This window comes from Salmo salar, chromosome 13, assembly GCF_965601325.2.
Source record: "Salmo salar chromosome 13, fSalSal1, whole genome shotgun sequence".
Classification (NCBI taxonomy): domain Eukaryota; kingdom Metazoa; phylum Chordata; class Actinopteri; order Salmoniformes; family Salmonidae; genus Salmo; species Salmo salar.
The window spans coordinates 102,460,739-102,482,527 of NC_138303.1; the positions used below are offsets into that span (position 1 = coordinate 102,460,739).

The 21,789-nt window shown below is 41.5% G+C and overlaps 1 protein-coding gene across 1 annotated transcript in view; it reads left to right on the forward strand.

Annotated features, from left to right (window-relative positions):
• Window positions 1–3,429: 3,429 nt before the first annotated feature.
• LOC106568385 (LIM/homeobox protein Lhx6) overlaps window positions 3,430–21,789 on the forward strand; it is a 30,583-nt gene continuing 12,223 nt past the window's right edge. Inside the window, exons 1-4 of the mRNA XM_014138688.3 lie at window positions 3,430–3,967; window positions 4,696–4,770; window positions 5,088–5,270; window positions 6,741–6,862. Coding sequence (XP_013994163.1) covers window positions 3,890–3,967; window positions 4,696–4,770; window positions 5,088–5,270; window positions 6,741–6,862 — 458 coding nt within the window. The 5' untranslated portion in view covers window positions 3,430–3,889. The remainder of the gene's footprint in view (window positions 3,968–4,695; window positions 4,771–5,087; window positions 5,271–6,740; window positions 6,863–21,789) is intronic.

Genomic DNA, 21,789 nt, shown 5'->3' on the forward strand with positions numbered 1-21,789 from the left:
CACAAATGGGATGGAGACAGACCATCCAACACCTAGGCTCGAACAATTCCGGTAACTTTCCCAAAATGTCCCCCTTTTCCAGAAATCCCAGTTTGAAGATTCCCAGTATCAGGAGGGAATAAGCAGGAAATCCAGAATCCTCCAACCAGGATTTGTGGAAAATTTGGTAATTTTGGTAAAGTTACTGGAATTTTAGCCATTACTGGAATTTTGGTCAAGTTACTGGAATTTTGGTCAAGTTACTGGAATTTTGGTCAAGTTACTGGAATTTTGGTCAAGTTACTGGAAGTTTGGTCAAGTTACTGGAATTGTGGTCAAGTTACTGGAATTGTGGTCAAGTTACTGGAATTGTGGTCAAGTTACTGGAATTGTGGTCAAGTTACTGGAATTCTGAATATTGACTAACTGTTAAGTTATTATTCCACTTTGGCACTCAGGCTATTTCCGCTAGTCTGTTTGGACTATCATGTTTGGCTTGGTACTGACCAGTTGGCAAGAGCACAAACAGATCTGGGACCAGGCTACAGTGGGAGAGGTCAGGCCACAAAACTAAACCGCTGTACTGTATTGCTTCAGGTTTGGACAGACAGCACGACAAGCCATTTGACAGGTGAAATCCTCACTCTCTGCTTTATTTTGAGCTAGTGTGTATTCTTACTTGGGAGAGGAGGGTTTTTTTATTTGAGGAGTATTGTTTTTCTAATCTTATTTTCAATAACTTTTAACGGCTATATATTGTATGATGTGTACAACATCACACCTTCAATTTATCTTACTGTTGTTTATTTTTGTCATGGTAATGTTTAATTTCTCTCTTTGCTGTTTAGTGTTGGGAGTTTGACATTATTACCCTTAATAATTACCAATTTTCCAGGGCACGTCAGACCAACATAACATGATGAATAAGGATCAGGTCCCCTCTCTCATGCATTGTGATGTGGAAGGGAAGCCTAGATCAGCACTCCTACTCTGAGATGCTTTGTGAATATGGGCCCTGATTTAGTGGATCTATAATGTTTCCTATACATGCTCAGTCTGAGTCCCTTATTCAGCATGTTATGTTGGTCTGTAGTCACAAAAGGGAAGACATGGCATAAAAGTGGCTTTTGAAAACTGAGTAGTTGTCACCTTTCTGTGTTTCTTGTGATCAAAGGTTGTGAAAATGTATTTATTTAATTCATATTTGTTTGTTTGAGTGTGATTTGATGGCAACTTTGTACAATTGGAACTTTTTATTCCTGCTATGACACCCAGTAAACCAAGAAACTACATTGTAACTCAACTCATGCATGGTTCCTTCATTAAATAGTATTTTTTTTTAAATATATATTTGTTCTCCTTCTGATTTAAATGTTATGCCCATATTTTTCTGTATTGTAGCCTACTTGTTGTTTTTTGAAAGTGTTTACAGGGCTGTTTTATTCATCCCACAATTTGTAGATCTGCCAAATGGTTAGAAGAATCTGGTACTACTAGAGTATGAGATTCCCATCGCTATTTACCACTCCTCATCAATGTTGTGCACAGTAGCTCTATCCTCAATGAGGTTTTAATGTAATACCAGTCCTCAGTATAGTCTCGTCAAAAAACACGAATTAGATTTTCTTCAATCAAGAAATGAGTCACTTGATATCACATTTTTGTGCTGCCTCACTGCACTCTATTTAAATGTGTTGCAGGCAGCTGAAATGTAGGTGTCTGTTTGATGCCCATGTGAATGGCGCGTGATAACTCTGTCTGCAACCTGAATGGTAAGAAACGGACATGATTCATTTAGCGATCAAGACCTGTGAGATCATTTCATTCAAACGTAATGAATTACCAGACTGGATCAGTTATTAGGCTTTGCTTTAAAAAAAAATACAAAATAAATGTACAGTGAAATTATAGCTAAACCCTGATGATAGAAACAGTTGCGGTTCTAGACCATTTCAACTGGGGGGGCCAAGCTGGGGCCAGTTGTTCTGTTAGAGGGGCCAGTTACATTAGACGTTATTGTTGTCATATCGTTTTCTTCACTGCATTGCAGGCAAAAGGCCATGTTCATAATCATCATCGTTGCCACTGTCTAATAACGGATGTAAAAAAAAAAGATAGCAAAAATGAGTTATGTAAAAATTATTTCATACTCCACATTTAGGGGTGCCACAAGGGGTCCAAAATTGTTGTCACAGGGGCACTAGAACCGCTAGTGGATCGAAACAGCTTTGGTAAAATCTTAAACTCTTGGTGCTCATTTTCAACGCCTTCATTGCGGTGATGTCCATGACAGTGACAGATTTACCGCCAAAATTCCAGATGCGCGTTGGTCTCTATTTTTTATGCTTGATGCTGCAGGGCTGTGTTCCACTGCCTATCTTGTCTTTTTCATAGCTAGTTGGTATTTTTTATGCTTGATGCTGCAGGGCTGTGTTCCACTGCCTATCTTGTCTTTTTCATAGCTAGTTGGTATTTTTTATGCTTGATGCTGCAGGGCTGTGTTCCACTGGCTATGTTGTCTTTTTCATAGCTAGTTGGTATTTTTTATGCTTGATGCTGCAGGGCTGTGTTCCACTGGCTATGTTGTCTTTTTCATAGCTAAACAAAGCATCTACTGATTCGCCCTCAATATATTATTAGATTATTGGATTAAAAAGCCTATATATTTGGCGTGAGAATGAGAATTTATTTTGTGTCAAATTTGCAATAGATCCTCTTGCAGAATCAAACATGTGCGTTTAGTTTAATCTTTTTCTAATCAGCGATAATAAATTAACACAACAATAATAATCAAATAAGCAACTCATTTAATAATAACAATATTTTGACATTAGGTTGAGGCCTAATAATAAATGTTTGTCTCGTTTGAAATCTTATGTCTATTTAGTCTCACAAACTCCAAGAATGCAATAGAATAAATGTATAACATGAATAATTAAACCTTAACTATTTATGGTGCATAATTGTGTTTTTAATTATGCAAAATGAAAAACAATGATTCGATGATCCACTTTTAAATAAGTTTACAACAAAGATTTAATTAAATCATTTCCAGACAGAAATATATATATTTTTATAATGGATTACTTATCTTGTGATCAAGGGTCATACATGTATTTCAATCATATTTGTTTATGTTTGGGTGTGATTTGATGTCAACTTTGTACAATACTACAAAGTGTATATACAGCCTAACTTATATTGTGAAATTCTAAAAGAATAGGTCTAAATAATAAAAATAAACACCTAAATTAAAAAGCCGTGAACCTGAACCAACATTATCCAGTGTCAGACTTACCTTCATTTTTAAATGGGTTATTTCTCACTAACAAAAATTGCCAATTGAGAAAAAAACCCTCCATCATAGCAGTGCTGTCAGAAAGTCAGAAAGAGCCGTATAGCCTATACCTTTGCATGATACAACAAGTTTATCCTCCCCCTCCAAACAAGGGGCGCAACTAAACTTTCACTTCAGATGAGTTGCGCTTGGAGAGACGGTACCCTGCCTTGCTCTAGTTGTCTCGCGTTCTTGCAGATCTGGCGCAAACCTGCCAACCCATCCACTTCCTGTAGACAGCAAGTCCATCCCTAACGGAGGAAAACAAAGAGGAAGGAATAATTTTACTACGTGTTCTAAATAACGCGTTCTGAAGAGCAATCTCCACTTGCCCGTCCGTCCGGGCTAGAATAACGTCTTATGCTTTATATCGCGTGTGTGCTGGGAGGCCGTTGTGTAGAAGGAAAACACGCTGTGGGTGCAAAATAGAAGTGTATTAACACCGAAGATCTATGGCACGGATGATACCATTGACGCTCAACTTTTTTGCATGAAAGTGAAATCAGTTCAAGCGCTGAGCTTGGGAAGCGAACGCAACCTACTTTAAGCTATATCAGAATACCAAGTGCTTTCATGTATTGGAAAAATGAGGTCTTGGCCCCTCTACCAGAGGGAGATCAGTTTTTATCCGAAGGAATTCCCGCAAAACAGGTAATGTGACGAAAACTAGGCTATACAATGATACTCTGTGTGTAAATATATATGGTAATAAAACGCATTAGAAGATGCGCGATTGCTTTCTGGTTAACCACACATTGTTCGTTGATATTGTATAGACTACACTGGGATCTTATTGCTAATCTTCTGTCTGCTGTCATCATGTTGCTTTCTTAACTGCAACTGTTTTTGTGTCTTAAAGTGGTGTCAAGAATCACTGGTTGTGTAGAAAGATCAGCTGCGCAAGGAATAGGCACTCGCGTCTATTATGAATAGTGTGATTTGCAGTCCACCCTCTCCAACATGCCAATTCGCCAGAGAAGAATTAGATTTTAATTACTGCCATTACAAATCAAATTTGCAATTATTTGGGTGGCCCGTTGCCTTTTCTGATTGACAGTTGAAATTGACACTTCGGGGTCCCTCTTATCATGAGCATTTCAAGCTATTTGTAATTGCAGGTCGTTTTTTTTTCGTTTCTCTGGATTGCGAGGAAAATACGATTACTTTAAGAGCCATGGGTTAAGTGAAATAGCTTCATTAAAACTGGGGCTTTTGTTGCAGGGCCCAAAATAGCCTACAACAGTTAAAATCGGGATTATTGTCTGGACGCTTTATATAGCTGCAGGGCTGCAATGTCTCTCAGTGATTTCATGGCTGGAGATGGAAGGAACTTTAGCCGCGAGTTGACGTCTTTCTTGCTGTTAAACCTTGTCTTGTAGGTCATTTCTCCAGGAATGCAGCAGAGTGCACCGGGTGCGTCGCGCTGTGTGGAAGCCGAACACGAACGCGTCATGGTAAGAAGTTATTCCTTATTTTCAATTTCTGCAATTCTGTTATTATTATGGCATCTGGAGCAAAGCGTTTTATTGCCTTGCGCAAATTGGCATGTTATTATTGCTTATTGTCCAACTGCCTGTAAAGTATTATATAAACCATAAAGCATGTGGCCTATGTCAGTTTTTGGTGACCCTGATAGCAAGCCTCAAGATGCTTAGGCTAAACATGTCTCGGGTCATGAAGGCAGCCTATAGGCTGGAATATTTTAAATGTGATGGTCCAGATGTGTTTACAACCTATCCATGTCCTTATTATTGTGTTGTTTATCGTGCAGTCTCACTCTGACGGAGAATCCCACCGATCGAACATGGAGAGAGAGGACACGCGCTCCTCCCCGAGTCCCCCCTCTACTCCGTCTATCTGCTCGCCTACCTCCACCGCCTCCTCGGTGCTGTCCACCCGGAAGAACGTCTGCGCGAGCTGCGGTTTGGAGATCCTGGACAGATATCTTCTCAAGGTGGGAGTGCGTGAGTTTTTGCCTATGCGAGAGTGTGTGCAAATGTAAACAGATCTAAAAACCCTTTTAGCGTTATTTTATTTTTTTTCACAACTTTCAAATATGTTTGATGTATTTTGCACAAGCGATAGTCTACATCCATGTTGGCCACATTATCTTCCGTAGGACAATGTTTAAATATGAATATTTAAAAAAAGCATACTCCAAAATATGATAAGCAAAAATAATGAGGGGTTTGTGAAGAACCAGTTTGGACATACAATGATATTCTAATAGGAGAGGACAGTAGCCTAGATCTATGGACCAGTATTTCACATCAAGACCTCCCAGCCTTGCGTGCCCTCGCGTGCTTCCAAGTCAAAACAACTGCCTGGGTGTGTTTTGCAGAGATGCAGGAAGTGTGTTACTAAACTACGAAGATCATTTAGTCCGCTATCTGTCTCAATTTGTCTATATATGGAAACGAGGCATGTGGAAATGATCTTATCAGGAATCGACGGGATTAAATGCATCAACCATATTAATCTTGAAATAGGTTATTTTCTAGGAGATTTATCTTTCAATTATATAAACATGTCTGCTTGCTTCTCTAAAAAAAAATACTCAGAAAACCTAAAGCAAAATGATATTTGATGCATGTGATTTTTGTCGTAATATTAGCCTATAATATTAGCCTATCATAAAGGTAAACAGACCAAATGGTCCACTCTCCACCAAAGCTCGCTGTAACTTGATTGTCTGTTAAATCATCTATTCTAGACCTAGTGCTCCAAGGTCATACTCCTTTATTTTGAACATTGCCCATTTTCTTACACGGAGAACGAAGTATAGAATCATTTTTGAATAACATAGTGCTGATATTTAACTTAACTTAGTACAGGGACAAACATCGGGAAAAAGCACAATTATAAGATATTGTATTATTTATTACATCTGAATTATCCTTCAACAGAATATACGTTTTAGGAATTATTTTAACTTGAACGGCAATAGTAAAATCAAACAATAGTCAACCATTTCGCATAGTCTGCATGTAGCCTATGTGTGCACAATCTAGCTGAAGTCAAATGGCCGGTTGGCCTATGATATGTGGAATCAAATATCGAATTAAAGGTTACCGGACAGAGGGAAACATCAGAAAAATCATACTGTTTTTGTAGCACCACCAAAATACCAAATCAAATATGGATGTTTTTTACGGGAACAAAATTCATTCATTGCAAAGGGGAGAACAGCCTAAATGAATATATGTTATTTTACTCTTGTTTATTGTGTTATTATTGGCTACAATTGGATTCATTTTTTTAAATGCAAATCCATGGCATAATATTTGAGAAATATTATGAAACGGGTAGTTTGGATACTGGATAGATACCAACAGAATATTAATGTGTTATTGTTATTGTTACTATTGTTATAATTATAATTATTTCAGCGTTTTTTTGTTTTTACCACTGTTTTGTTTTGCAGGTGAATAACTTGATCTGGCACGTGAGGTGTCTGGAGTGTTCTGTCTGCCGGACGTCGTTGCGTCAACACAACAGCTGTTACATCAAAAACAAAGAGATCTTCTGTAAAATGGATTATTTCAGGTAGGGTAAGTTTTTGACTTTGTTTTCAAAATATTATTGAGGTTTGCGGCTGTCTGCCAAATGAACACCTGACTCCTTAACGTGTGGCCATGCACTCACGTGAGATGCGGGTTGTCTCATTGATGGGTCAATGTTTAAAAAGGTATACAAAAGCTTTAACACAATAGGGGTTGGAGTTAACTATGGCTAAGATTTACGAGTACCATTGTTGAGGCTACACCGTTGGCCTAAATATTGAGGTGTTACAAAATCATTTTGATTCTGATTATATAGGCTTAAAATATGCAGGGGTGCAGTGAGATGAGTTTTGAAGGAATTATACATCGCTGGGATATAGAGGCCTACATGCATTCTCAAGATGAAAATTACATCAATGCAGACTACTTCTTTACCTTACAGTTTGGAATTTAAAATATATTAAATCATACAATTTATAAAACAACAACAACAAGACAATTGCAAAATGCCTAATATTATTTTGAAGTAATAGACCTATCAAAAACAACACCGATGCATCATCAATAATAATGATGCTAAGACACTATTATTAAACCACGACTTAATTTGTATAGGTTTACGCGTTTTAAATCAAGTGATTGTACGCCAATATATTATTATTTTTGATTGAACCTTTATTTAACTAGGCAAGTCAGTTAAGAACAAATTGTTATTGTTTTGAATGTATAGTCCATGAATCGTCAGCTCAGCTAGTCTTTTGATTTAAAAAGGAAAGTGAGATCAACTGATTCATCTGATTGTAATATAGGATACGATCTGTTATTCGATTGTTACCTAATCTCTTGTTAGTGTCTTTGGGCCAATAAAGGCCAGTAAATAGATTAACATTATAACTCATAACATGTATGAGTTATGACCAAATAGAAATCCAGACAAATCAATGATTTTGTGAGATTGTCTAATTGTAACAAAAGACAATAAACTATTCACAGTAAATTATAATGATTCTATTTGCTGCTACCTGGAAGACTACCATTTATTTGTCTATTTTCTTATGGCAGTGGTTCCCAACCAGAGGTACTAGGACCCCTGGGGGTACTTGGTCTATCCACAGGCAGTACTTAGGCCTACTGGTAAAATGCACATGAGGGGGGTACAATGGGCAGAGCAAAATTCAGTTGGTGGTACAGTAACTGAAAGATGGGGAACCACTGTCTTATAGCATGCTGTCATACACCCGTTCTGCAGTTTCTACACACAATAACACCATTCATCACTGCTTTCAATGCTATTTGTTCAGTTTCATATTTTACCACATTAATTGACACACATACAATATGTAAAAACATAATTGTTTTCATTGCTTTAAATGCTGTGATATTTTTGATGATATGCTAAATTTGACCAGCTTCATTCATATAACACATTTTACATAATATTTACAAAGGTCTAATACATACATACATGCACTGCAGCATGAGAATAACAGTCCTCGGCTAAACCTAAGAAGTCAAGTCTCATGTTGTATGTATGATTGCAGAGTACTCAACACAGGGCATCAATGGAAGCTGCCAAGGTTTATTTTCAGCGTTAGTCTAATAATGTGAAGTGACGCGTCACAAGATGTTTCATCTAAGCCCCTCACAGAGTCTGGCTGTAGCACAGTGTAGCTATTGAGAATTGAACACCAACAAGACTTGTGTTGTGCCACAGCATGCAGGCATGTAGAGCAGCTATCAAATCAACATCAAGCCTTAAACTACAGAACTAACAGAAGTCAATGTCAACCGAGAATGTGTTACTGGAATTTTTTAACAGATTAACATCATGAAGAATACATCCAGGGATTGTAAACATGAGCTTACAGTGCATTCAGAAAGTATTCCGACCCCTTGTCTTTTTCCACATTTTGTTACATTACAGCCTTATTCTAAAATTGATGAAATAAAACATTTTCCTCATCAATCTACACACAATACCCCATAATGGCAAAGCAAAAACAGGCTTTTAGACATTTGAGCAAATGTATTCAAAATAAAAAACAGAAATACCTTATTTACGTACGTATTCAGAGCCTTTGCTATGAGACTCAACATTGAGCTCAGGTGCATCCTGTTTCCATTGATCATCCTTGAGATTTTCTACAACTTGATTGGAGTCCACCTGTAGTAAATGCAATTGATTGGACATGATTTGGAAAGGCACACTCTTGTCTATATAAGGTCCCACAGTTGACAGTGCATGTCAGAGCAAAAACCAAGCCATGAGGTCAAAGGAATTGTCCGTAGAGCTCTGAGACAGGATTGTGTTTACGCACAGATCTGGGGAAGGGTACCAAAACATTTCTGCAGCATTAGAAGGTCCCCAAGAACACAGTGGCCTCCATCATTCTTAAATGGAAGAAGTTTGTAACCACCAAGACTCTTCCTAAAGCTGGCCGCACAGCCAAACTGAGCAATCGGGGGAGAAGGGCCTTGGTCAGGGTGGTGACCAACAACCCAATGGTCACTCTGACAGAGCTCCAGAGTTCCACTGTAGAGATGGGAGAACCTTCCAGAAGGACAACCATCTCTGCAGCACTCCACCAATCAGGCCTTTATTGTAGAGTGGGCAGACAGAAGACACTCCTCAGTAAAAGGCACATCAATGGGGCTGTAGTGGAGCAGGATGAGAGCTTCAAGTTCCTTGGTGTCCACATCACCAACAAATTAACATGATCCATAATTAATTACCTATGTGTTGAAATATTCACATTTACATATTTGTTCCGATTAATGACAACTTTTCCAGATACATTTTTGTTGTTGCTACCTTTATCTGGTAAAGTTGAATATTTTCAGAAAAACAACCATCTGTTGTATGAAAAAGGAGTCCACCACTGAATACAATACTACTCACAGAACGTCCAGCACCACTGAATACAATACTACTCACAGAACGTCCAGCACCACTGAATACAATACTACTCACAGAACGTCCAGCACCACTGAATACAATACTACTCACAGAACGTCCAGCACCACTGAATACAATACTACTCACAGAACGTCCAGCACCACTGAATACAATACTACTCACAGAACGTCCAGCACCACTGAATACAATACTACTCACAGAACGTCCAGCACCACTGAATACAATACTACTCACAGAACGTCCAGCACCACTGAATACAATACTACTCACAGAACGTCCAGCACCACTGAATACAATACTACTCACAGAACGTCCAGCACCACTGAATACAATACTACTCACAGAACGTCCAGCACCACTGAATACAATAATACTCACAGAACGTCCAGCATTTGTCCTTCATACGTAGTGGCCAATCACGTGACAGCCGGCTTCGTTTTATGGTGTTCAAAAAGATATTCAAAAGCTTTAACAAAAAAGCAGTTGAAGAGAACTGTAGCCAAGTTTTTAAAATGATATTATTGTAAGAGATAGGACCATCTGCTGTTGGAAAGAGTAGTCCAACACTGAACACAATGCAACCCATTTTCCTTGATAATTCCCCTTATTAACGCTGTAAACGGGTCCATTCTAGTTGGATTCATTTTCCTCCGGAATAATTCCACATCATACAGATACACTTTTCCTGGAGACTGATGCAAGAACTGTGTCCCAAATGGCACACTATTCCTTATATAGTGCACTACTTTAGACCAGAGCACTATTCCCTATGTAGTGCACTACTTTTGACCAGAGCACTATTCTGTATATAGTGCACTACTTTTGACCAGAGCCCTATTCCCTATATAGTGCACTACTTTTGACCAGAGCACTATAGGCCCTGGTCTAAAGTAGTGTACTATATAGAGGAATAGGGTTCCATTTGAGAGACAGCCACAGAGTATGGTGGCATGTTGGGAACATAACTAGAGGCAGAATGTGATTGGCTGGCTAATGTATTATTGTGGACATGGTGAAAGGACTTTAATGGTTCCTAGCCTGAGAGGGAGCCTGGTACTAATGTTGAGGCTAGGGATCAGTTTAGCCACAGTCAGTGGACACGTTGGCATATCAGTGTGTGTGTGAACAGTTTAGCCCGACAGGCAGAACCATAGTCAGGGGCACATTGGCATCTGCCTGCTCTGCTCCCATCCCTCAGAGGATGGCAACGGACCCTGCAGAAAAAGGTGTGTGTGTGTGTGTGTGTGTGTGTCAGGGAAAGGTGAAGGGAGTAGGCCTTGTTGGAGGTGTGTGTGTCCTGGGGTGGGGAGGTTTATGCTGTAAGGGTTCAGCAGCTCAGAGTGGTGAGTTGGGTCTGCCTGGTGTTTTGCTAATGGTAACCTTATACAGAGCCACTGGTCTGAGGTTTATAATCACCCGCAATTAAAGCCCCCAGCCTAGCGCCCAGCATAGCCCAGGTCAACGTGTTTCTGAACGGGATTCCTGTCACACTCCACACACATGCATGCTCGCACATATACTGACACACACACGCACGCACACACACACTCCACAGACACTGACCCACACACCACACACATGTGCGCGCACGCAAACACAGACACACACACACACTCACTATGTGTCTCTGGGCCTCCCGTTCAAACAGGCACTAAGGGGAAAATGTATGTGGTTCTGATCCACATCAGGTACTGTGTGTGTGTGTGTGTGTGCGTGCATGCATGCGTGCGTGTGCGCCATAGGAACCTGCTTATGTAGACCTTTGTTTATTTACTCTTGTCCAGCTGTCAATCATTGAGGTGTTGTTTGTGCTACACAATAATAATGTTCTACGTGACCCATGACATCATAAGGCCCCATTCCCCATGACATCATAAGGCCCCATTCCCCATGACATCATAAGGCCTCGTTCCCCATGACATCATAAGGCCCTGTTCCCCATGACATCATAAGGCCCCATTCCCCCTTTAGCCTCAAACCTCTTCTATTCCCTACAGTGGGAGGATTATAAGAAATATGAAATTCAGGATTTTATATTGTGAAATGTGACATGGTTCAAGGCCGTACAATACCAGTGAGGTATGTCATTGTTCTGGTTGTAATCTCGGCACCCAGAACCAAATCAGCTTTCACAAGAGACTATTGCGGTTGGGACCAAAAGCATCCCCGAATGTGGGGTTGGTTTGTGTACGAGGATCGTAGCCATTGATTGGTCAGGTGTATTCACAGTGGGTTGATTGAATCCCCTCAACCTTACTGGTTTGAACCAGCAACCAACCAACCTGCTATAGAAAAGATTGATGACTGGTGTGAGTTCTGAGAGGACCAGAGCAAACCAGACCCGAGGGCCTCATCCTTACATTCTGGCCCTGGACAGAAAAACAAGGAGATATTTATCGTTTGTGTCAGTCTCTCATCTGGCTCTGGACTGACAGCTTCTGTAATGGGGCGTAATAGCAGGAAATCAGTGTGGGTTTACTCTGCCTGGGGGGGGGGGGGGGGGGGGGGGGGTGGTAGGAGTGAGCAGGGGGTGGAGGGGGTACAGGACAGAGCACACGCTGTAGTACCTAAACCCTCTCTTTTAACCAGGCCCCGAAACAGAAAAACAGCCAGCCAGCCTGCAAGCCGTGAGCAGTTTGCGAGCCGCAGGCCACACAGGAAGTTGCAAAGCACCGCTAATCAGGGGCACCCTGGGATGCTGACATGGTAACCTGAGTGGCCGTCTGCGCTGCCGTGTTGCAGGGGAGGCAGCGGCGAGCATGGGGGTTAGAGGCGACAGTGTGTGTGAGGGGCAAGCTGCCGTATGTATCCAACCCTCCTCATCAGCCCGCCCCGCTGCCCGCCCTCTTCCTGCCAGGCCCTGATGAGGTCTGCCTAGAAACCGAGAGGAGCAAGCCATGAGTGTTACCAGACCTAGTTAGAGGAACGAGAGACTAGCGATGTCAGATTGAATGGCAGGAGAAGTCAGGGAGGTAAGTGAACACAGTGACACTTTCGATGTACCCATTCCATGGCAACAATGGTGTATGAAGTGATACACTAAAACAACACTTTTTCTATTTTAATTATGAAACAAAATTCTTGCCACCAACAGAATGTTATATATATGGGGCAAACAACAATTGCAGCTCTGCAGATTTTGCTGCGAAAAGACAGAATCATTAGATCATTTATTCTGGTATTTGATATTCTGGCCCTATCAAAGATCATTACACAGGTGCACCTTGTGCTGAGGACAATAAAATCTGCAGTTTTGTCACACAACACAATTTCACAGATGTCTTAAGTTTTGAGGGAGCAGGCAATTTGTATGCTGACGGCAGGAATGTCTACCAGAGCTGTTGCCAGAGAATTTAATGTTAATTTCTCTACCATAAGCCGCCTCCAACTTTGTTTTAGAGAATTTGGCAGTATTTACAGCCGGCCTCACAACTGCAGACCACGTGTAACCACGCCAGCCCAGGACCTCCACATCCGGCTTCTTCACCTGCGGGATAGTCTAAGACCAGCCACCTGGACAGCTGATGAAACTGTGGGTTTGCACAACCGTCAGTAACCATCTCAAGGAAGGTCATCTGCGTGCTCGTCTTCCTCACCATGGACTTGACCTGACTGCAGTTCAGCGTTGTAATCGACTTCAGTGGGAAAATGCTCACCTTCGATGGCCACTGGTACACTGGAGAAGTGTGCTCTTCACGGATTAAACCCGGTTTCAATTGTACCGGGCAGATGGCAGACAGCGTGTATGGAGTCGTGTGGGCAGGCGGTTTGCTGATGTCAACGTTGTGAGCAGAGTGCCCAATGCTGGCGGTGGGGTTATGGTATGGGCAGACATAAGATACGGACAATGGACATAATTGCATTTTATCGATGGCAATTTGAATGCACAGAGATACCGTGACGAGAACCTGAGGCCCATTGTAGTGCCATTCATCCGCTGCCATCACCTCATGTTTCGGCATGATAATGTGTAAAAGTATTGCTTCCGTCCCTCTCCTCGCCCCAACCTGGGCTCGAACTAAGGACTCTCTGAACACATCAACAACTGCCTCCCACGAAGCATTGTTACCCATCACTCCACAAAAGCCCCACGACAGAGCAAGGGATACAACTACTTTAAGGTCTCAGAGCGAGTGATGTTGTAACGCGTGTCGTGTGTGGAGGACCAAGACGCAACAGGGAAGTGTATACTCATCTTCTCTTTTTGATATATAAGAAGGAGAAACAAAATAAACACGTATACAATTAACAGAAACGACACTAACAGTTCTGTCAGGTGACAAGCACAAAACAGAATACAACTACCCACAATACAAACACACCCCTAATTATAGGACCTTCAATCAGAGGCAACGATAGACAGCTGCCTCCAACTGAAGGCCCCAACACCAATTAACTAAACATAGAAATACAAATGACTAGACAGAACATAGAAATAAACTAACATAGAACAATAACCAAAACCCTGGACTAATAAATCAAATACCCCTCTCTACATGGACACATACACACAACCACCATGAACCACATAAAACAAATACCCCCTGCCACGTCCTGACCAAACTAAACACTAACAAATAACACCTTTACAGGTCAGAACGTGACAGATGTCACCGATTGAAACGCTATTAGCTAACTAGCTAGCCATTTCACACCGGTTACAAATGCACGGCCCCATGTTGCAAGGATCTGTACATAATTACTGGAGTCTGAGAATGTCCAAGTTCTTCCATTGCCTGCATACTCACTAGACATGTCACCCATTGAGCATGTTTGGGATCCTCTGGCTCGACGTGTACGACAACGTGTTCCAGTTCCCACCAATTTCCAGCAACTTCGCACAGCCATTGAAGAGGAGTGGGACAACATTCCACAGGCCACAATCAACAGCCTGATCCACTCTATGTTAAGGAGATGTGTCGCGCTGCATGAGGGAAATGGTGGTCACACCAGATACTGACTGGTTTCCTGATCCACGCCCCTACCTATTTTTAAAGGTATCTGTGACCAACAGATGCATATCTGTATTCCCAGTCATGTGAAATCCATAGATTAGGACCTAATGAATTTATTTAAATAGACTGATTTCTTTAAATGAACTGTAACTTAGTAAAATATTTGAAATTGTTGCATGTTGCGTTTATATTTTTGTTCAGTATGTGTGTGTGTATATATATATATATATATACATTCCACTGATTCTGCTCCAGTCATTACCACAAGCCTGTTCTCCCCAATTAAGGTGCCATCAACCTTCTGTGATTGAAATGTTCATTTTAGACTGGTCCTGGTGACTACAAACAGAGAGTGTTGTTGTAATGCATTGAAGAGTCTATGCTTTGATAGTAGGGTATCTGCTGAAGAAAAAACATGGACATTTAATAAGACTTTTTCCCATGCTCAATAATATGTTTATGTGAAATAATCTTGCAGATGAATATACCCTCTAATCATGCTCAACAGTATAGGCCTCTCAATGACCTAGCTACCTCCCTCCATGAAAAGCACAATCAAACATAGCTCTCTCAGGGACGATCTACCCCAGATTACAGAATTCCCAGAGCATACCGAAATGTATCCACAAAACGTTTAGGGGTGAGACAAGGGCTGAGAGGATGGCTGGTAGGAGGGCTGAGAGGAGGGCTGAAAGAAGGGCTGAGAGGAGGGCTGAGAGGAGGGCTGAGAGGAGGGCTGAGAGGAGGGCTGAGAGGAGGGCTGAGAGGAGGGCTGGGAGGATGGCTGAGAGGAGGGCTGAGAGGAGGGCTGAGAGGAGGGCTGAGAGAAGGGCTGGGAGGATGGCTGAGAGGATGGCTGAGAGGAGGGCTGAGAGGAGGGCTGAGAGGAGGGCTGAGAGGAGGGCTGGGAGGATGGCTGAGAGGAGGGCTGAGAGGAGGGCTGAGAGAAGGGCTGAGAGGAGGGCTGAGAGAAGGGCTGAGAGAAGGGCTGAGAGGAAAGCTGGGACCTTCTGAAGAAGATTTTCCTCCTGAAGATAATACGGACTGGAAGATTTACATAAACTACCGTTCAAAAGTTTGGGGTCACTTAGAAATGTCCTTGTTTTTGAAAGAAAAGCACATTTTTTGTCCATTAAAATAACATCAAATTGATCAGTGTAAACATTGTTAATGTTGGTAAATGACTATTGTAGCTGGAAACAGCTGATTTTTTAATGGAATTTTTATGGAATATCTACATAGGCGTACAGAGGCCAATAATCAGCAACCATCACTCTTGTGTTCCAATGGCACGTTGTGTTAGCTAATCCAAGTTTATCATTCTAAAAGGCTAATTGATCATTAGAGTGATGGTTGCTGATAATGGGCCTCTGTACGCCTATGTAGATAATACCATTAAAAATCAACCGTTTCCAGCTACAATAGTCATTTACAACATTAACAATGTCTACACTGTATTTCTGATGATATTTTAATGGACAAAAAATGTGCTTTTCTTTCAAAAACAAGGACATTTCTAAGTGACCCCAAATTCTGGAACGGTAGTGTAAACAGTATAAACACCAGGTTTTTGGTACAAAGGAATAATTAAATACAAAGCTGGTGTAGAAGAAGAAAGACGATGATATGCACACACACACACACACACACACACACACACACACACACACACACACACACACTCCTCTGTGTTGTGTCATAGAGTCTGAGACAGACACGCTGTCATGTTAGATTACAGTTTTGTTCCTCTGTCCTCTACTCAACACACTGTATTGTCATCAAAGAGGGCCATAGATAGTCAGTTTAAATTACCCAATACACTTTGGAATGGTTTCACAGAGGCTTTTGAAAGCATGCTGTGTGTATTTGTGCGTAATGAGTTGTATCCACTTTAGTTGTGTCCATTATCAGCAATATCTGTAAACTGGAGATGCATGAGCTACAGAGTACCAAGCATTTTAAGTGATCAGGGAAGGGAGGTGTGGTGTGTGGTGTGTGTGTGTGGTGTGTGTGTGTGTGTGTGTGTGTGTGTGTGTGTGTGTGTGTGTGTGTGTGTGTGTGGTGTGTGTGTGTGTGTGTGTGTGTGTGTGTGGTGTGTGTGTGTGTGTGTGTGTGTGCACGCTACTATAGCTTATTCATTTAGGTTTGTCAGAGTTGAACACCATTCTTTCCCTGGGAAAAGGCTGAGACATCTTGAAAGCCAGCCAGGCAGGTCTGTAGAGTCAGTCTCAGACCCTCTCTTAACCTCGTCATGTCATTTCTTAGTGGACAAAGCCCAGACTACTTCTCTCTCTGCACTGGAGCCAGTAGAGCTTGGAAGCCAAGCTCATTACAACTAATTCATCTCCATGGTATCATCCTGTAACTGGGATAGGTCGAATTCCAAATAGCACCCTATTCCCTATATAGTACACTACTTTTGACCAGGGGGGCCATTTGGGACAGAACCGTATGCACCTAGAAAAAAAAGGTGCCATCTAGAACCTTAAAGGACTCTTCAGGTGTCCCTATAGGAGAAGCCTTTGAAGAACCCTTTTTGGTTGCAGGTAGAACCCTTTTGGTTCTAGGTAAAACTCTTTTGGATTCAACATTGAACCCAAAAGGGTTCTACCTGGATTCAAAAAGGGTTGGCCTATGGAGACAGCCGAAGAACACTTTTGGGAGATGCTGCCTGCTGCGAAATCAGTCTGCTGCTGCCTGCCTGGTTGGCTATGATTGATGATTGGTCATTACTACAGCCCTTCTCTGTCTGTCTGCCAATTCAAATAAACTAACGCCTGATCTCTCAATACCCTCTTTTATTGTTTATTGTACTTTAGATTGTCATATGTGCCCCTTTTTACATTGTAAAGAAAGGAAATTCATATGAGCACCACAATACATACTTCACCCATGCTCTACCAAGGATTTCCAGCACACAGCTTTGACCTACTACAGTAGCTATGTTGGTCTATTGTACTTGTACTTTTAGGCAGGTTGCTTAGGATTCAAACCTTCTCAAACAGCCTAATTCATACTCTTCATAGGGATAATGGACTTTACAGTGTCCTGCTATTAAAATAATAGTGATTTCATGTATGTTTTCATGGAAAACAAGAACATTTCTAAGTGACCCCAAACTTTTGAACAGTAGTATATGTGTGGGGTCACTTAGAAATGTCCTTGTTTTCCATGAAAACATACATGAAATCAGTTGCAAAATGAATAGGAAATATAGTCAAGACATTGACAAGTTTATAAATAAGGATTTTTAATTTAAATAATAATTGTGTCCTTCGAACTTTGCTTTCGTCAAAGAATCCTCCATTTGCAGCAATTACAGCCTTGCAGACCTTTGGCATTCTAGTTGTCAATTTGTTGAGGTGATCTGATAAGATTTCACCCCATGCTTCCTGAAGCATCTCCCTCAAGTTGGATTGGCTTGATGGGCACTTCTTACGTACCATACAGTCAAGCTGCTCCCACAACAGCTCAATAGGTTCCTGGCCACTCCATTATAGACAGAATACCAGCTGACTGCTTCTTCCCTAAATAGTTCTTGCATAGTTTGGAGCTGTGCTTTGGGTCATTGTCCTGTTGTAGGAGGAAATTGGCTCCAATTAAGCTCTGTCCACAGGGTATGGCATGGCGTTGCAAAATGGAGTGATAGCCTTCCTTCTTCAAGATCCCTTTTACCCTATACAAATCTCCCACTTTACCACCACCAAAGCACCCCCAGACCATCCCATTGCCTCCACCATGCTTGACAGTTGGCGTCAAGCACTCCTCCAGAATCTTTTCATTTTTTCTGCATCTCACAAATGTTCTTCTTTGTGATCCGAACACCTCAAACTTAGAATAGTCTGTCCACAACACTTTTTTCCAATCTTCCTGTGCCCATTTTGAGCCTGTAATCGAACCCACGAATGTTGATGCTCCAGATACTCAACTAGTCTAAAGAAGGCCAGTTTTATTGCTTCTTCAATCAGAACAACAGTTTTCAGCTGTGCTAACATAATTGCAAAGGGGTTTCCAGCTACAATAGTCATTTACAGCATTAACAATGTCTACACTGTATTTCTGTTCAATTTGATGTTATTTTAATGGACAAAAAATTTGCTTTTCTTTCAAAAACAAGGACATTTCTAAGTGACCCCAAACTTTTGAATGGTAGTGTATATATCATTAGTCTGTATGTATTTTTTTTAGATATAAGCCTATTGTAAATATGTATTTATTTCAAAAATAAATAACTTTTAAGCTGCATATTCATTTGCCAGGTAATGAACTGTCCATTGTTCAGAACAGCAATCGATAAAACAGAACCTTGCTTGAAAAAACAAGTGGTTCTGAGCTTATGTCAATATTAACGTTACAGAAATCAGGAATGAAAACAGGTTCTATATGAGTGGCTGTGTCGAACACAACCCCTCCTGTTGTTATGAAATCAGGAATGAAAACAGGCTCTATATGAGTGGCTGTGTCGAACACAACCCCTCCTGTTGTTATGAAATCAGGAATGAAAACAGGCTCTATATGAGTGGCTGTGTCGAACACAACCCCTCCTGTTGTTATGAAATCAGGAATGAAAACAGGCTCTATATGAGTGGCTGTGTCGAACACAACCCCTCCTGTTGTTATGAAATCAGGAATGAAAACAGGCTCTATATGAGTGGCTGTGTCGAACACAACCCCTCCTGTTGTTATGAAATCAGGAATGAAAACAGGCTCTATATGAGTGGCTGTGTCGAACACAACCCCTCCTGTTGTTATGAAATCAGGAATGAAAACAGGCTCTATATGAGTGGCTGTGTCGAACACAACCCCTCCTGTTGTTATGAAATCAGGAATGAAAACAGGCTCTATATGAGTGGCTGTGTCGAACACAACCCCTCCTGTTGTTATGAAATCAGGAATGAAAACAGGCTCTATATGAGTGGCTGTGTCGAACACAACCCCTCCTGTTGTTATGAAATCAGGAATGAAAACAGGCTCTATATGAGTGGCTGTGTCGAACACAACCCCTCCTGTTGTTATGAAATCAGGAATGAAAACAGGCTCTATATGAGTGGCTGTGTCGAACACAACCCCTCCTGTTGTTATGAAATCAGGAATGAAAACAGGCTCTATATGAGTGGCTGTGTCGAACACAACCCCTCCTGTTGTTATGAAATCAGGAATGAAAACAGGCTCTATATGAGTGGCTGTGTCGAACACAACCCCTCCTGTTGTTATGAAATCAGGAATGAAAACAGGCTCTATATGAGTGGCTGTGTCGAACACAACCCCTCCTGTTGTTATGAAATCAGGAATGAAAACAGGTTCTATATGAGTGGCTGTGTCGAACACAACCCCTCCTGTTGTTATGAAATCAGGAATGAAAACAGGTCTATATGAGTGGCTGTGTCGAACACAACCCCTCCTGTTGTTATGAAATCAGGAATGAAAACAGGCTCTATATGAGTGGCTGTGTCGAACACAACCCCTCCTGTTGTTATGAAATCAGGAATGAAAACAGGCTCTATATGAGTGGCTGTGTCGAACACAACCCCTCCTGTTGTTATGAAATCAGGAATGAAAACAGGCTCTATATGAGTGGCTGTGTCGAACACAACCCCTCCTGTTGTTATGAAATCAGGAATGAAAACAGGCTCTATATGAGTGGCTGTGTCGAACACAACCCCTCCTGTTGTTATGAAATCAGGAATGAAAACAGGCTCTATATGAGTGGCTGTGTCGAACACAACCCCTCCTGTTGTTATGAAATCAGGAATGAAAACAGGCTCTATATGAGTGGCTGTGTCGAACACAACCCCTCCTGTTGTTATGAAATCAGGAATGAAAACAGGCTCTATATGAGTGGCTGTGTCGAACACAACCCCTCCTGTTGTTATGAAATCAGGAATGAAAACAGGCTCTATATGAGTGGCTGTGTCGAACACAACCCCTCCTGTTGTTATGAAATCAGGAATGAAAACAGGCTCTATATGAGTGGCTGTGTCGAACACAACCCCTCCTGTTGTTATGAAATCAGGAATGAAAACAGGCTCTATATGAGTGGCTGTGTCGAACACAACCCCTCCTGTTGTTATGAAATCAGGAATGAAAACAGGCTCTATATGAGTGGCTGTGTCGAACACAACCCCTCCTGTTGTTATGAAATCAGGAATGAAAACAGGCTCTATATGAGTGGCTGTGTCGAACACAACCCCTCCTGTTGTTATGAAATCAGGAATGAAAACAGGCTCTATATGAGTGGCTGTGTCGAACACAACCCCTCCTGTTGTTATGAAATCAGGAATGAAAACAGGCTCTATATGAGTGGCTGTGTCGAACACAACCCCTCCTGTTGTTATGAAATCAGGAATGAAAACAGGCTCTATATGAGTGGCTGTGTCGAACACAACCCCTCCTGTTGTTATGAAATCAGGAATGAAAACAGGCTCTATATGAGTGGCTGTGTCGAACACAACCCCTCCTGTTGTTATGAAATCAGGAATGAAAACAGGCTCTATATGAGTGGCTGTGTCGAACACAACCCCTCCTGTTGTTATGAAATCAGGAATGAAAACAGGCTCTATATGAGTGGCTGTGTCGAACACAACCCCTCCTGTTGTTATGAAATCAGGAATGAAAACAGGCTCTATATGAGTGGCTGTGTCGAACACAACCCCTCCTGTTGTTATGAAATCAGGAATGAAAACAGGCTCTATATGAGTGGCTGTGTCGAACACAACCCCTCCTGTTGTTATGAAATCAGGAATGAAAACAGGCTCTATATGAGTGGCTGTGTCGAACACAACCCCTCCTGTTGTTATGAAATCAGGAATGAAAACAGGCTCTATATGAGTGGCTGTGTCGAACACAACCCCTCCTGTTGTTATGAAATCAGGAATGAAAACAGGCTCTATATGAGTGGCTGTGTCGAACACAACCCCTCCTGTTGTTATGAAATCAGGAATGAAAACAGGCTCTATATGAGTGGCTGTGTCGAACACAACCCCTCCTGTTGTTATGAAATCAGGAATGAAAACAGGCTCTATATGAGTGGCTGTGTCGAACACAACCCCTCCTGTTGTTATGAAATCAGGAATGAAAACAGGCTCTATATGAGTGGCT